Consider the following 18,600-nt stretch of genomic DNA (forward strand, 5'->3'; position numbering starts at 1 on the left):
CGATTGTGACATTGTGACCTACTTTAAGTACATTAATCAAAAAAATTCATTGTTATGGGTCCTGTATAGGAGGTTTCAATAATTCTCATTATTCTAAATGGTGATTCTCATACTGTAATACAGTACGTAATATAAATAAAATAAGCATAAATTAAAGCCAGTACAACAAATTCTACAACATGGTACTTGTCAAATTAAGTATTACAAGAAAAAAATAAGCCTTATTTCCCCAATACAACACTGAGACATTGGGTAAATGTATGTGCTTACTTATAAAATAATGTCACAATGTAAAAATGTATTAAACATCAGCTCTCTTTGAGCGAAATATTGTCTTATTTCTGGTGGAGAGAAAGATGACCACAACATGTCCTTTTTCTGAGTTTCACCCAATTTAACTTTAAAAACTGTCCTAGTTACAACACCGCTGCAATCTGGTATGTTGTTGCACACATTTGATACTCTGCTTCCATTCCAATAACTTAACTTCTTTTTGTTTTAACAAGTCAGTCTGTAAATGTACTGAAATGTGCACCGCATATAAATTAATTAGGCTTTAAAATTAAAACATAAAATTGAAATGTAAAACATAAAAGAGAACTTTGGGTTTCTAGGCAGGATCGTGCACAGTGTCGCTGTTTAGACGGAGATAGAGCCCTCCCTGAAGTTGGTTTTCCCAATCAGAACGTTTAACAGAATGGCTTTTCGCTCTCTTCTTTCCTTCTGTGCCTTTTTAATGATGTCATCAAGTTGTGACTCATCCTGTCGCCCAACCAGGTAACCCTTGCCCCCATAGCCATCAGCTACGATGTGATAATCTGCAAGCAGAAAACAAGAAAAAAACGAATTCATACTTTTGTATCCAAATACAGTATAGAAGAAAGTCAAATGTCAGTGCTGCTGTATTCCTTGAGTGTACAACTGCTGGACACTATGCAATCCTATAATGTCACAGGTGCTACGGAAGACTCAACAATAAATTACTAAATAACAAAAATGGTAAATAACTGTGACCCAGACTTCTCTTTTAAAGCGATTTTACACGTAGTTGAACTGTACGGTACAACAACATTCAAGTAAATAATTTCCCTGGTTAGTAATATGACATCACAGGTCAAAGAACATACATGCAACAATATCCTTTTTCTGAAAAACATCTTGATCCACATATTTTTTTGAAGACTCGGGAGGTGTACTGTAAACTTCAAACTCGTGCTAAATCCTACATTTATGACAACATTTTGAAAATATTATTAGAGTAAACCATCTCACCTGTGAAGGCGAGACCACAGGCTACATTGCTCCCGAGCAAAGGCACTTGTTCTCTGGAGATCTGACTCCAGCAGGCATCATTTCCGACCAGAGCGATCACCGGTGTCTGACATGACGTGAAAAAACAGCTCATTTACAATCGTTCTGGCTTATATACTGCATTTATGCATTATGCACTTACAATATAAGTCTATGGGGACAATCACATAACATGCTTCATCTGCTGTTGATCGCATATGGAAAGGGTTAAAAATGTTATGATTTTTTAATTCATTTGTAAATAAATCAAATGTAATCCAAAACCCTATTACGCCCTGTCCTGTCTTTTAAATAGATATGTAAACTACTTTGTCCCCAGTACATAAAAGGGATTTATATGTGAGGTTTGGCCGTGTTTTCCCCACCTTGTGGCGTGTAAAGGTATCAAATTCAGCTACACTGTATCCAAGGGAACCATCACCGTAAATGATCCAAACCTGTAACACACACATCGCACCACGTGGGAAAAGCTGTTTCAATAACTGGGGCAAATGTCACTACAGTCAGGTCAGCTAGGTCCTCTGGTCAAACAGAGATCAATATCAAAGCATTCAATACAATTTAACTTCTTTACAGTCTTACCTCAGAGTCAGGTCGACAGAGCTTGGCCCCCAGAGCAAAACCTCCTCCAACACCCAGAGTCCCAAAAGCTCCTGGAGTGAATAGCAGAAAACAGAATCATCAATTCCTTCAAAACGGTGCTTTAGATGTTCACAAACAGGTCAAAAAATATCGATAGTCCTGCTAACCTGGGTCTAGCCAGCGCAGCGGGCCCCGCGGCCTCATGATATAAGCAGCACTGCCGACAAAATCTCCCCCGGCGGCCACTATGATGCTGTCCTCATTCAAAAGCTCATCCACCCGGTGCAGAACATTCAGAGGATTCAGATGCATCTCTGTCTTCTCATCTGCTTTGGCTCTGAGATAAACAAATAGGCAGCGAGATGAAACTAAAGGGAGTTATAGGTCATAGGTTTACACATTCAGTCTCCTGAGACAAAGCTGACATGCAAGCAAGAATAGAAAAGGTGGGGAAAGTTCACCTCTTAGTTTTCTCTTTGACGTAATCTCCTTCTTTCAGACTTTGAGGCCATTCCTCTGGGCATCTGTGTCCCTTGAGGGCTTTAGAGAGACGCAGGAGGAAAGAGCCAGCATCGCCTGAAACATTTGGAAAATAAATTGTCAGTGTAGAACCCCTTTTTTAGTAGTGTATATGTACTGTATGTATACACAGGTTATAACTTAAGTTATACAAATATGATGTAGCTGTAATCCGCTGAGCGGCTAAACTGGGAGTGCTGTATTTGTGACGCATCAAAAAGGACATCATACATACAAAAAACAGAAAGCTTTCCAATACTCCAATTATTACTCCACAAACATGTTGCAAAAATAAATTGCTGGTCAACAAAGAGTACACTTACTCCCCATTCACCCCCTCCTGACCCACAACAGGTGAGCAGGTGCCCGATAACCACTTCCTACATATCTCACGACCCCTCCCAAATCATGTGACGCATTTACCATTTCATGTCCACTACAGATGGATTTTGATTCTAGTTTATTTAGTGCAGAGCTTTTTAAACTTCAAAAGGTCCCAAAAGATGTCCCATGTGCTTTAAGACCACATATTTTATATACATATAAATATACACAATAAAGTACAGTCTCTTTACAAAACATTGATCACAAGATTGTAAGTGTGTAATGTAAATGATGTGCCCAAATGATAAAATACTGTAGTAGAGTATACTATAATATTTACTATAGTAAACTGTAGTAAAATGTCAAGATACTCCGGTATAGGGTGTTCAATTAAGTATAGGCCTATTACAGTTAATGAATTAAAACTAGTTAGATACTATAGTTAATACTATAGTACAGAGAATTTTATTTTCATTAATGTATTATACATTATGTATTCAGGAAAGAAATTAAACTGCACTTCTTCACCTTGAATGGCCACTGTTGGTTTTAACAGAATGGCTTTTCGCTCTCTTCTTTCCTTCTGTGCCTTTTTAATGATGTCATCAAGTTGTGACTCATCCTGTCGCCCAACCAGGTAACCCTTGCCCCCATAGCCATCAGCTACGATGTGATAATCTGCAAGCAGAAAACAAGAAAAAAACGAATTCATACTTTTGTATCCAAATACAGTATAGAAGAAAGTCAAATGTCAGTGCTGCTGTATTCCTTGAGTGTACAACTGCTGGACACTATGCAATCCTATAATGTCACAGGTGCTACGGAAGACTCAACAATAAATTACTAAATAACAAAAATGGTAAATAACTGTGACCCAGACTTCTCTTTTAAAGCGATTTTACACGTAGTTGAACTGTACGGTACAACAACATTCAAGTAAATAATTTCCATGGTTAGTAATATGACATCACAGGTCAAAGAACATACATGCAACAATATCCTTTTTCTGAAAAACATCTTGATCATGTCAAGATACTCCGGTATAGGGTGTTCAATTAAGTATAGGCCTATTACAGTTAATGAATTAAAACTAGTTAGATACTATAGTTAATACTATAGTACAGAGAATTTTATTTTCATTAATGTATTATACATTATGTATTCAGGAAAGAAATTAAACTGCACTTCTTCACCTTGAATGGCCACTGTGGGTTTCCAGAACATGTCCGAGTTCTTCAATAGCTGACTTCTGTCTCTGTTAACTGCAATGATTTTACTCCGTCGGTTCAGCACCCTTCCATAACCCAATCTGAAGTCACACACTGTGCCTACAAACCAAAACAAATCATGTATTGACATCTAGAAAAAGAATAGCTTAGTTTTCTAAGCATTCCGAACAGTATAAAACCATAGAAAATAAAAAGACACTAGATGGCGCTGTTACTCACCCGCCAGCAGCACAAGATCAGCATCTTTCAAGGCATCTCTCCTGTTCTGTCTGATGTGCAGTAGACTGTTCTTTCCCAGCATGCCCCGAGACATCCCACCCAGGAAGCAAGGAATGCCTAAAGACTCTAGGGCCTTTCTGTAAGACACACATCCAAAAAGAGAGTTCAAACTTCAACCATGAGTTACATGTCCGGGTGCTATAAATCAATAATTGTTGCCGTTTTTGGCTCATGCTTACACAACTAAAGCATTATTCTATATGATCAATTTATTCAATACATACAGTAACTGTGTTGGTTGCATATGGAGCATAAAAACCCTTTGGACCTAAAGCAGTGGTTCTCGAACTGGGGGCCCCAAGATTGATCCAGGGGGACACGGAATTTGTATCATACTTTTCACGCAATCAAACACTAGAAAAATAACCAAAATTATTTATGTTTCAGCATTGTATAACTGAATATGTTTTTGGTTTCTTAAAATTCTAGTTTAGGATTATGCGACTTTATTTTGGGGAGGGTCGAAAATGCACTGTACAACAAGGAAAACGTTTGAGAACTACGGACCTAAAGGGATAGTTCACACCAAGATTTAAACTCTTTTTTTGTAAGAAAAATAAATATTTGTTCTGCAGAATACAAAAGAAGATATTTGTTGGTAGCCAAACAACACCGCCCCATTGACTTGGCCCCAAAATGATTTCTCAACATATTTTCTTTTCCACATAAAAATGAACCAGAAGTTTTGAACCACATGAGAATATAATTTTTTGAGAAAAAATTTTTTGAGTGTTATTTTATACTTCTAATGCCCTTTATTGCAAAGAAAAATAAATAGTAAGCAGGTCTAAAGTAGCAGAACGGGTTTTTTCACGATATGATTTAAAAAAATGTAAAGGTGTCAACCAGTATATGTCAATATTAAATGTTTAATGTTTACTGTTTAATGAAAGAGGGGTGTCTTTAAATATCTAGACTGGCACCACAAAGACAATAGGTTTAATATCCAGAAGGGGATTGATGAACTACTCCATGAACGAGTATGACACAAACTGGGTAAAGACAGAATGGCTAAATGACCTGACATCATCTGCAGGTGTAGGCGGCAAGGTTGCTTGGCTGCCCAACAGTATGACGGGTTTCTTGGCTCGGCTCACCAGTTCCACACATCTTTGAATCTGGAAATGAATGAAACAACTTGAATACCGAGTCATGTAAATAAGATCTAATCTGCCATGTCTGAAGTAAAAGTCACAGCTTTCTAGATCGTTTCATTCTGCCCTGTTATGGTTCATGTTAAAGATGATGAGAATCAAATGAGATCTAATGTGACGCAACCATAAAAGCAATTAATAATACATCTCAAATGGCCATTAAATGATTGACAGGTCTCACCTCATCCTCTGTGGCCTGCGGGATGTGAACGGGAAGTGGGGAGGGATCACGGTTTTCCCAAGCTCCAGCAAATAAGTTAGATAAGTGATTTTTAAGATACCTGGCGGATAACAAACAAAAACACTTTCAACGTAAAAGTGATTGCCTTTCCTTTAATAATGAAATAAAGCGTAAGAAAATTGGAGGAAATAAAAAGTGAGAAATGTTTTACCGTGCAGTGATTTTGCCCATAAGACCTTTGGGAGTGTTTTTAGGGGCAAACTCTTTTTCCACCACATGGAAAGGGTACAGCGTGTCTATGGGAAGCTCGATAAACACTGGGCCTGTGAAATTGTTATACACATCAAACTGTACTTATGCACACAGAGTCAGGTCATGTACTCTCTAAAAAGTGTGATTCACTATATCTTAACTTGTCTGAAAAGTGACATGTTTCAATCACTCACAAAAATGATAAATGATTAAATGAAAAAATGGTCATTCGCAGCATAACCTGGTGTGCCAGACTGTGCCACGGCCAATGCTTTTCTCACAGTAGGAACGATTTCTCTCACTGTTCTCACTGAAGCACAGAACTTACAGAGGGGTTTAAAGAGAGACATCTGGTCAATATCCTTCAGGGCTCCTCTACCCTAAAAAACACAAAAATCGAATGTCAAGAGGAAGAGTGGTGGGTTATTCTTGTACAAATTGTAGATTTTCATATTTATAACAGATCACAAAACCATCACATATGACACACACTTAAAATATTACTGTTCGCTGTATTAACATAAACAATGAATGTCTTAAGCTAGGATCTCTTCTACGTTACACACACGACTCAACAGAATGTTCATATCAAATGTATTTTACAGTAAGATATACTATGTCTGCAACTTTTCAGCACCAATGAGAATTTATGGGATCAGATTGACAACACATTCTTAGGAGGACAATACTCACATATTTATATCCACATCCTAATTTTATTTAAAAAAAGGAGTTTTATGTTCTTGCCATAAAGATCATCAGAAGTTAGAATAGCTTCACAGATGTTTTATACATGGGTCGAAATAAATTGATAAAGTGATTTTGTGTCCATGGAAAGCACATTAAATGTAAGTAAAATGTCTTTTTACTTACAACGTAAAGTTTCTTGGACAATAAAGTCACAATTTGGTTGAAATACTGTTACATTGTCATTCAGCGTAACACAATATGTACAAATTCAGAATTTTACTTATTAAAATATATAAAATAATTAGGGGAACATTTACATTTTATTGTGCTTTAAATATGTAAAAAAGATTATTGACCATTGGCCGAAATTTTTTTTTTTACAAATCATTAGCATTTAGTGTGAAAGTAACTATTCTCTTTTTATATGTGATAAATAGATTTTTGTGATAAATAGACTTATTTATTTTATGCTTAAACCCTTTTTCGTCAAAAATATAAATTATTTTAGCAGTGCGGAATTTCATTTGAATATAATGATGATGATATAATGACATTCTTGTTCAGAGCAAGTCGAAACATTGAATGTCACAAGTATTCCGACAAATATAAAGTAACGACTTTATAATACAAGAATAAGTGTTCACAACATCATAATGCTAGCTAACAGTTTACTTTTAATAGCTTATTGTTTGGCATCATACGTCTTCCAGAAGGAAATATTATGCGCAAACAATGGTGTCAGAGACTCCTCTATATTAAATTATGAGCGAAAGAATCCCTCCACAATAATTGATCATTAATGTCACTCAACACTTCGTGTTAATATATACATGAGAATGCGATGTGCTTGTTACACTGAAAGGTTTGATAGATAAGTATACTGTAAGCTCTTGACCGGGCAAGTAGAAACAAAGCATGTCATTTTATTCTTAAGAAAAAATGAAGCAAACATTGAAGTTTCTTCTTTAGCTCCGTTCCTTAAGCTTCATCCCTGTACACCTGTTCTTCTGTTCATACTGAAATGAGATCATTTGCTTTGTTATTTTCTTTCTAGTGCGTTTCTTCTCTTCAACATGCTTCGTAAGATCCCGGTTAGAGCGGTTCAATAATAATATAAAAGTAATTGCTGACTTATTTGCTCTCTGTGTGTACACTTGTACTGGGCGGGAGGAACCAGGAGAGTTAAGATAAGCCTTGAGGTGAGGTGATGAATACACATCCAGTTTACTGTGTCAGAGATACATGGAGATAAAACCCTGTAATTTCATCACTACCACAATCTCATGAGTGCAGAGAAAGCATGTTAAGCATTCTTATACACACAGTTGTTGACAGACTCAATATTAAACTCACAACTTGCGCATGAAATGTTATATTCAAGTTTTAGAATTAAATTCATAAAATGATTTCTACTTTCAGAGCCTCACTGTTGCGGTCAGGGGGTTACCTCTGTGACGGACAGTTACCTGATATAATCTCACACCAATAGCGATATGAGGAACAGATAAGGCAGAGGTGTTCCAGCACGCCAGGCTGAGCAGAGAGTATGTAAAGTGCACCTTGAAGTAACTTTCTGACCTGCAGTAGAGTAGCAGCTGCACCACCGATAAGAAGCAGAGGAGATTCGGCCATCTGAGCGTTCTTCACCGCAGTGACAGTGTTGGTCAGTCCAGGTCCGGCCGTGACTGCAGCCACACCCACTGTGCCTACAGGGGCAAAACACTAGATTATCACCATCTAACATCCTCATGTAACACGAAGGACCCTCTTGCTTTCTTAGATTTGTTCTTACCGGAAAGTCTCGCCACGGCATCGGCTGCAAACACAGCCGTGGCCTCGTGCCGCGTGTCGACGATGCGGATGCCCAGTTTCTCACAGGCCACCAGGATGGGCGAGATGTGTCCTCCCACCAACGTAAAGACGAATTTGACCCCGTGAGCCCGCAGGACCTCCGCCACGCTCTCTCCTCCATGCCGGGGACTCTTACTTTCTGTCTGGGTGTCACAGACGTTGACAGTTAGAATAACATTCCCTGGTGTATAATGCAACAATCTTTGTCACTGCGAGGGGAGGAGAATACGCCTCAAGAGAATAGAATAATAGACACATTGTCGGATTGTGGGAGTGGTGTTTCCCTGTCCTGATTTATGGATATCTGCCAAAACAGGTGTTCTGCACGAACGTGTTTACATGCAATGTTGCAGTAAAAACTTGCATTTTTGGCAATACAACAAGAATGCTTAAGTGTCAAATAGGCGCATGAGATCAAAGACAGCAAGGCTTGTGATGCAGTGAGCTGCGCGTGCAGACCTGTCACCAGTGGCGGCTGGTGAAAAATATTTTAGGTGGGGCTGTTTGTGTGTGTGTGTGGGCATCTGGGGGGATCCTCCCCCAGAAATTTTTTAATTTCATAGATGTGATTTCCTGCATTCTGGTGCATTTTAGTCCATGTCCCTTGCCTATACCAATAAAAGAACTCAAACCAGTCAATACCAATGGTCTAAAAAGACAATATTAATTGAACGGGGTGAGTGAGTGAAGGGGATGGAGAATTCTTATTTGTACAGGAACTTTGCTCGTCTATCTTTCTGAGTGGCAAATCTCTCAATGACCCTTGTGTTGAAATCTGGAATGTCCCGTGTGAGTTTCTTCTCTATAGAGAGCATAGCCAGAGCGTTGAGGCGATCTTGTGCCATAGTGTTCCTAAGGAACGTTTTGATCCTCTTTAAAGTAGAGAAGCACCTCTCTGATTCTGCTGTTGTCATTGGTGTGGTGGTGATGAGGATCTTGAGAAGACTTACAGTTTCAGTGAATGTGTCTTGAAGGTTATTTTCCATTACAACCTGAAAGAGAGCCAGTGCACCACTGCAACCCTGGAAGTCCTCATTTTCATAGATAAGGGACAGTTCTGTTTTAAGTCTGGCTTTGTCCAACATGGGATAGGCTTCCACCGTGGTTCCTAGTGCTGAATCTGGGAACTTTCTGCTGTGTTGTGGGAACAAGTCTCCTTGCAACAGAGTGGCACTGATGAGATGATTGGTGAAAGAAAACCTCTCCTTGGCATGGCTCATAATGGTATCACACACCTATGAAATTAGACATAATTGTAGAAGAGTAAGCACAGAAAACATTAAGTTTTCACATTTCTCAGTTCAACAATACAACAAAATCAGCATATTCATAGCAGTTACAATTTTGTTATGAGCAAGTAAGTTTTATTAATTACAATACAGACACTAGCTCTCACTCACTCACTCGCTCGCTCGCTCGCTCTATTGGCGGTCTCTATCACTCACTCACTCACTCGCTTTATTGGCGGTCTCTATCACTCTCTCTCTCGCTCACTCACTCACACATACACACCATATAGCACTAATTAATAAAATCACAAATGTGAAAAAAAAGTAGATAGATTTGACAATTCAGAATACAAAAATGTGCAAACAAACACAAATACATATAGGCTATAGAATACAGAAACAGAATTTCTATTACTGCTTACCTCTATTGCCAGATGCTGTTGTGTTTCTTCTCCCATTGCCCTCCGTCTCTTCGGGGGTGGTTCCTGTACGGGTCCCCTATACTCCTCATCCTCAACTAGAGAAGGAACGGAGTCCCTGATCCAAAATAAGTTTCACAAGTCACTGTCCACCCTGAAATTACTGTATCAGAAACCAACTTGCTGGAGATATAAACATAATTTTAATAAACCTGTATTAAAATATGTGCTATTGTTGTGTTGGGCCTAGTCAATGTTATCTAGATTCATCACAAATAAATTCACTAGTCTAACATGGTGGCAAAATTGTAATATTTATGATAGGTTCTGTTGTGCTAAGCCATGTGGATTTATGTTTTTATTCTTTAGGCTGCATAAGCATGTTTTTAGCCAATATGCAAAATCATAGCCTACCTGATCACCTGTATGCTGTGAGTGAACCTCTGGGTGATCCCTGCGATGAAGACAGAGTCTATGTTCCTCTTCTGCAGATGGTTAAACAGCATGTCTACATGTGGCATGATTTTGTGGAATAACGCCAGGATGAAACAGAAAACCTCATCTTCCAACATTCTCATACAACCCCCGGCCTCTCTCTTCGATATGGCATCAAAGTCTCCTCTGTCTCGAATGGTTTGGAAGCACTTAACCAGTTCATCTTTGTGCTCGTAAACTGTGTTAACAGCACGACTGTGGAAGTTCCATCGCGTTGTTGAAGCTCCTGGAAGTCTGTGTGCCACCACTTCATCCAGCACTGCCGTTCGTTTGAATGACTTGGAAAAAAATGTAGAAAACCCCCCAATGTCTGAAAAAAACTGCCCGATCTTTGGGATGTGGGATGTTGCCTGCTGCATAATGAGGTTCAACTGATGCGCATAACAGTGAACGTAGTATGCACTCCCGTAGACGTCTTGCACTATACGCTGCACTCCACCTGTAGCACCCCTCATCACTGCGGCACCATCATAGGCCTGGGCAATTAATTTTCTCTCTTGTCCCGCAGGAAGGATGGTGCTCAGCCTTTCCAATAATGCAGTGGCAATCGTATCAGCGGTCGCATTTGGAAGCGCGATAAACTCAAAAAAACGTTGTTGAATGTTGTTGTGGCCATCTATGTACCGTAGCACAAGCACAAGCTGACAATGAGTGCAGATGTCGGTTGTCTCGTCTGCCTGAATGGCAATATAGTCCGACTGTTTCACCTCTTCCAGAATGCGGTCTCTGAGAACTGACAACATGCGCAGTCTAACAGTTCATTTTGCACGGTCTTCGAAGTGCCTTTAAAAACAGTGGCGTTCTCCAGGTGCACCTCCAACTCACGGTCGATTGAGGCCATAAGATCAATTAGACCCAGGAAAATGCCAGGGTTTTCTGATGCGTCACTCTCATCGTGACCACGCAAAGCAAGTTCAAAGGCACCACAACATTTCACGGCATCAATGATCTTTGACAAAATATGCCGATTCCTGTCCACCTCCTCGTTGTGCCTTCTTATGGCAATGCGGTGTCCCTCATCTAGCTGTGTGGCTATACTAATTCGGCCTAGCATGGCTAGCTTCACAGAGTTGTCCATATGCACTCTTGCCCGTTCATGTTTCTTAATGCGTTCTGACATATGTTTCAGGTCTGTCACCCCTGTCTGTGTCCACGAGCTATCACAAGCACTTGTTTTAAACAGTAAGCAAGGGAAGCAAAAGATTGCATTGGCGTAACCGCAGCTAGTAAGCCAAACCTTTCGATCGAACCAACCTCGGGAAAAGGTTCTCTTGTAGGTTTTCTCCTTTTCTCGCGCCTTTTGCGTTATATTCACTTCTGGCTTGTCTGGTCCGAGTTCTTTTACAATTAGTTTTTCCGCTAATGTTCTTCTTTCGAATGGATACAGGTGTAGAGATTTTACTGAATTTGGGGCAAGATTAACTCCCACGACTACATTATTGATATTCAACGTCGCCGGCGCCGCCATACTGCACTCGCACTCCGCTCTGAGGTAAAAGGTAAAAAGTGGTGCACTGCTCTAATCTTGGTTAGGGATGTGCACATCGATGCTATAGTATCGATATATCGATACTCGAAAGCTACTGTTTAGGTATCGATATTTCATATAAAGTATCGATATCTTAATTAAGGCATGACTAAATGTTATCAAAGCTGTGCAGTGTTTATGTCAATCGGTGGCGGTGTTTAAAATGTTAAAACTTTCCAGCCGGCTGTGCGTGCGTGCGTGCAGTCTGTAGCGCGATGACGTAGTGGACTTTACCCATACGTAATTGATGTCATACCCGCATGCACTGCGGGTGTATTTTGATGGTGCAGCGCGAGTTGTGTGGTCACGTGGACGACGCATTCATTTTAAACAGAGCGGCACGATGGCAGAGAGGAAAAGTAGCGTGGTGTGGTGCTATTTTTCTACAATATTGCACGATGCAATATATGTGATAAAAAAGTGGCACACAGCAATAATACTAGCAACCTTTTTAAACATTTACAAACTTATAAAGAGGTTGAACGAAACCAAGCTGCCCGTGCCCAGTCTTCCTCTGCCCAGTCTTCATCTGTCCGACAAAAGACGTTACAGGAGACTTTCCAGGGAGGCAAAAAGTATCCAGGTACAAAGAGCTGGTCATTAGTTAACCTATTACGTGTAATCCCTTGTCACTTGGTACAAATAGGCAAATAAAAATAAGTGTGTTTGTGCGCGCACACAAATGAAAGTTTGCAATAGGAAACTTCAGTACAGTTCAGTAATAGTTCTGTACAGTAAGTGTAACAGTTCAAGAAAAATGGCCTGTTTAAAATGACAGTGAAAAAATGCACAGTTAATGTTTTTAGGATTTACGTTATTTCATCATAATTTTTGGAAGAATGTGGTTTAAACATTTAATTTTTTTGTTAAATTAACCTTTTATAATAAATATGTTATTAATGGCCAGTACAAGTCGTAATTTGTCTTTAATTGTAATTATATTCTATTATAAAAATGAAAAATTCTCATACACTTTAAAAATGATAGCAGTATCGGTATCGGTATCAGTATCGCTTAAATTTAAAGAAAAAATATCGGTATCGTATCGCATCAAAAAAATGTGGTATCGCCCATCACTAATCTTGGTACTACAGGCGATATTTTCAGAGCCCCTAAACCTTAAAATTACACGACGATGATTGGCGAAATATAAACTTTTTTGCGTAGCAACCGGGGAACCATTGGCTTAAATTCCAGCACTGTAGGGCTGAGCGAACTGGAGCCCAGGGAAGACAGCCTATTGGCTACTACTACTACACCAACATCCAAATATCATTCTGGAGAGTTCTAAACACATTCTAGATTAAAACCATTAATATCATGTAATTAACACAGATTATTTTTCAAAATGAGAGATTATTAAAAGATTTTTTTTTTTAAATACAAATAAAAAACTGGCAGGGAGGTCGGCACCCCAGCGCCCTCTATGGGCGAGCCGCTGCTGGTGGAGCGGCATGAATATGACGATGATCTGCATCATTCAAATTCACTCGATGCAATTTAAAAAACAACGGAGGCAACGGTCAACTGTACACTTCGCTTCACGACCAGCATCAGAAGAGATCGTCTTTCACCTTTCGCTGAAACTTGCTTACAGGAAGGATGCCATTGAAATACAGAGAACCGTCTGACAAAGAGACTTGTATTATACATCCGCGGAGTCGGGCCAGGTAACCGGAAAAATCTCATTTTATTAATAATGCACCACCACATTTAACCAAAATCTTGTGTTTTTGGGGGTCGGGGTACAAATCATTTGTATTAATGCTTATTTGAGGAGGTTAAATCATGAAAGGCATTCATTCCTTCCACTGGAAAAGGGCCCTGGACTTTTTGTTACTAGAAATATCTTTGCATATGAAGGAAAATGTGAAAACAAAATCATAAAGGAATTTAATTTGAGTTAAACTCCCTCTTTTGAACAATCGATAAATCGATAATCGTGTTTTTATATACGCTTTAAGATAAACCGTGTGCAATTTCAATACTTGAATCCATTGTAGAGTATTTTCTCCATATATTTACCAAAGACGGTTTAAAAAATGCTGTTTGAAACTGCCTCTGTTTACAACTTCATGTGAGGCATAGATGTGGATGGTGCATATACTACATACAGTATATAACCATCACTGATGTTTCAGCTCTGCTTCTGCAACACCAGCACACGCTGCTCACACGTCAAATGAAGCATCTATGTATACAGTACAAATGTTACATTTCAGCCTTTTTAAGGCATGAATAAATCATAATCACAGGAAAAAAACTTTTACAGATGCTATTTCAGTGCTAAAAGATGAGTGACACAACGACACATTATTGAATGCGGTGGGACTTTGAGTGAATTAGCTAACCAAGCAACATACAATAGATTTTGTGTTTCAAAGCCTTTTTTTTTCCGCAGAAATGTATACCTGCTGTTCATGATCATCCTTACATCTTTCAACTTGTTTGCCATCCCTTTGGACATGGCCTTTTCTGAGGATATCCACAAAAGCTCACACAAGATTTGGTTATCTTTAAATGTCATCTCAGACATAGTGTTCTGTTTTGACATCTTGATAAACTTTCGAATGGGATTCTTCAAGGAACATGGTCAGGTAGGAAACCAGCCATAACAGCGTTCTGGGTGAAAAACAAGAAACGAAATGAAAACTAAACCTTTGCATTAGCCAGATTACTGATGAACGCCTTAATAATGCCAATCACACATTTTTAGAAATAGTCCAGTTTAACTGATGACAACAACGTAAATATGATTATCTTACTTAGCTGCACCTGTCTATGTTTTTATATTCAAAACAGATTTTCAGTCCGCACTTTTTTGTTCCGTCTAGGTGCTCGTTCTTGATCCTCAGCTGATAAAGAAAGACTATCTAAGCTCGTGGTTTGTTCCAGACCTGCTGGCTGCGTTTCCGGCGGATGTCTTCATCATAATTTTGGTGAGTTTGCTTATTCGGCCTTATTAATATCAGTCACATTGATGATATCAACTATTCGACGTCTTACTATAAAACCATATTTGATTTTTTTCAGGAAAACTATCACGTTGACACGAGCTCGCTGATGGCCTCAAAGATCATGAGGATCCTCATGTTTGTGAGGATTCTGAGCATGATACGTCTGCTCCGTGTCCCGAAACTCACCAGGTTTTTCTTGGAACTTGAAGAAGTAAGGAATAGCCAGTTTCTTGCATACAAAAGTAGACATTTTTGTTGTTGTATGGAGTGTGATTGTAATGGTTGCATGGTGTTTTCGTACGTGCTTGTAGGATTTACACATCCAGCTTGTAGCAGTGAGAAGAACCTTTAGAACCTTGTTTGTTGCAGTGGTGCTGTTTCTTATTATGCACTGGAACGCCTGCATCCAGTTTTTCCTCTCCGGGCTGGGTGAATTTCCACCTGATAGCTGGGTCACACAAGAACACCTCCTGGTAAATGGTACATGGTTTTTAATATGGTGAGAAGTCACGTGAATTGAATGCCTGTTTTATTCTTTTTTTGACACATTACGTAGAATGCCTCAATTGGAGAGAAGTACTCATCTTCTTTCTTTCGTGCATTCTGCCAAATGACCGGGACACTATGTGGAGCTTCTGACCCTCCGACACGTACGTCACACTTCCAACATGCATTCGAAATACTTAAATTCAGCGATGCTTGCATTTAGACGAACTCAGGGCTTTGACCAAATCCTTAACAATAAAACTTACCACAACCTAGTAAAAGCAAGCAGCACTCAAAAAGGATGTAAAAAGATGCAATAATGGCGTTTGCATGGATGTGTTTCTCTGATTTGTAGGTATTGAAGAACAATGGGCCGCCATCATAAGTACTGTGATTGGCCGATCGATGTTTATTGCACTTGTTGCTTTGCAGATAGCAACATTTGCAGCTAGCAATGCGAACGTAAAAGAGGTGCTCTTTTGTAACATTTGCTCATTTTTATTAAATGAACTGAAGGTACGTCAGATAATATAATGGCATATTTGATATGTTACATCTGTAGCTGAAAAACTTCGAACATCTGCCCAAGGCATTGCGCAAGCGTGCCATTGCAGGCTACAGATGGCAACAGAAAAGGAGCTGTCTTGGCCTCCTGCAAGAATCGCTAAAAAAGGTTTGTCAAATTGAGAAAGTTAGATTTTTTTAAATATGAACTGACGTGTGCAGTTATACCATTTTGTCAAATGTTGTCACTGACCGATCAAAAGAGTGTAAATGTGTATACCTTCTAAACGTTTATTTTGTTCATGTGTAGGAGCAAATTAGCATATTCATGAGCTCAAAGCTAAAAGACATTCATGTTTCGTACTGTAGGATGTTATGAAAGTCATGTGCCCAAACTTGATGAAGGGATGGCTGTTTGCTAGTGGCGATGTCACGCTGATCGAGGCCGTTCTGATGAAGCTGGAGTGCGAAATCTTCCAGACAGGCGACATCATCATCCAACGGAACGGTCCTGCTGACAGGATGTTCTTCATCGAGCGTGGACGGGTACACGAGGAGATCAAGTCTTTCCAGCAGGAGCTCTTGTCTGGAGAGTACTTTGGAGGTGGTGTATGAGAAACTTGCTTTAATTCAGTTTGAACTTTACAGAGACACACATCATATCATTTTTACCAAGAACTTCCTACTTTTGACAGGAAGCTGGTAGTATGTGTGAAAGAATTCAGACATAATTCGGACAACTTGGAAAACGACCGAAAAACCTTTAAGTGTGCCATTGGTATATTTAAAAGAAAATATACATACAGTATATACTGTACCGCCAGTCTACTTTTTATGTTGACTTACTGTAGATCTACTTGTTTTCATCATTTGATGGAGAAATGCCGTACTCTATAAAAGTGTTATGACGTATTTGGCTTGTAGTTAAGTTTCTTGCTTATATATTGAATGTTTTTTCTATTTGGATTTCTCTGTTATGTCTTTGCAGAGATCAGTTTGCTCTTGGGAGGACAGCAGCCTGCTCAACTTCGTGCCTTAAGTTCCTGCACACTTTTTTCCTTGTCTGTGGACAAGCTGCAGGAACTTGAGAAGAGCTTTCCTGATGTGATCGCTGATCTGCGGGAAGCGGCTCATCAGCACCTTTCAGATATCGAGCGTACGAAGCCTTTTCAAAGCAGTCAGACTGGGTGTAGTGGCTTTAAAAAAAGTCTTTATGCTGAAAAAACAATGCGAGTGACGTTACAGTCCATTTAGCAATGCTCAAAACAAAGCTCAGAAGTTCAGCTTATGTTGGTGTATTATGTGTGCATTAACTCTCTGCTAAAGTGTTTTGTTTGTGTGCTTTACAGAAGGTGCTGCGGAGGATGAAAATGAAGATCAAGTGTGAAGAAGATGGAGTGCTTATTAATTAAAACTAAGAAACGTTCACACACTTGTCTCTGATTTTTTGGGCTTCGTTGGTTCTTGTCAATACTAGTGTTAACATATGGAAACATTTAGTGGTTTGCCCTTTAGTGCTCAAGTCACAGTTTTGGCCATCTTATCTTTTAATTTGACATTATTTGAAGATGAAAATACCTTTGCAGTAGTGTAATGCTATGGAGGAAGGAGAAAGTAAGCGGGATTATAAATCCACATTTGGTGGTTATGACCTAAATCAGCTTTAAAGCGATCCTGGTTAAGGCCTTTGGTCCTAAAGCGGCTTCTTCAAATGCTCCAGAGACTCAGCTTGAGGCCGGACCAAGGAGACCAGGTTGTCCAGCAACCTTTACCAGAATCATCTTCTCCACTGGGAGCCCACTCACAAGCCCCAGAAGCTTCTGAATATCAGAAGGCGTGAAATAAGATGCTGTTCTCAATGATGTTTATGAGTCTTTCGTGATTTTATTGCAATCAAAACATCTTGATGAATTATATAACAATACCTAAATGATTCTGTGAATCACAAACCTGAGGAAAAGAACTGTGATATAGAAAGGTCTCAGATTGAAAAAATACAGACTACTTATTTCCAGAGGTTTTTATAAATATATTTTACGGTCATACTTAGATTAAAACTAACATGTTTCTAAACTTCAATTTGATGATCCACTGATTCCGTCATACAGTAAGCATGCACAATAACTGTAACTGCAAAGTCATGGTCTTCAGCTTCAGGCACACCGTTGAATGAAAAAGATTCAACACTATTGCATATATCACACAAGCAGCCACACTAACACACAGATCAGTCCTTCATTGTCATATATTAATGTGCTTGGAAAACATGAAATAAATATTGAAAGGACCACAACATTTCTGATCTTCCAAAGCGACACACTAAGGCACTGCTGCTCCTTAAGGAAATGGGTGAACTTCAAGAAAAAAAACATGTCCAGGCCACCGTATACAACTTATATTTTTCTTAAATAAATAATTTTTGCGATTGTGACATTGTGACCTACTTTAAGTACATTAATCAAAAAAATTCATTGTTATGGGTCCTGTATAGGAGGTTTCAATAATTCTCATTATTCTAAATGGTGATTCTCATACTGTAATACAGTACGTAATATAAATAAAATAAGCATAAATTAAAGCCAGTACAACAAATTCTACAACATGGTACTT

General features: G+C 39.1%; 1 protein-coding gene across 1 annotated transcript; it reads right to left on the minus strand.

Moving 5' to 3' along the window:
• Window positions 1-422: 422 nt before the first annotated feature.
• On the minus strand, window positions 423-8,539 carry LOC306902714 (2-hydroxyacyl-CoA lyase 2-like; the record flags this gene model as incomplete). Its single annotated transcript, XM_079471512.1, has 14 exons — window positions 423-818; window positions 1,273-1,378; window positions 1,677-1,748; window positions 1,894-1,964; window positions 2,061-2,230; window positions 2,355-2,469; window positions 3,930-4,064; window positions 4,185-4,321; window positions 5,265-5,362; window positions 5,580-5,679; window positions 5,791-5,902; window positions 6,073-6,211; window positions 8,100-8,227; window positions 8,314-8,539. Coding segments are annotated over 14 exons (1,788 nt in total), but the record flags the coding sequence as incomplete, so codon positions are not given.
• Between the last annotated feature and the right edge of the window lie 10,061 nt (window positions 8,540-18,600).

Source organism: Barbatula barbatula (genome assembly GCF_947034865.1).
Source record: "Barbatula barbatula genome assembly, chromosome: 2".
NCBI classification, from domain to species: Eukaryota; Metazoa; Chordata; class Actinopteri; order Cypriniformes; family Nemacheilidae; genus Barbatula; species Barbatula barbatula.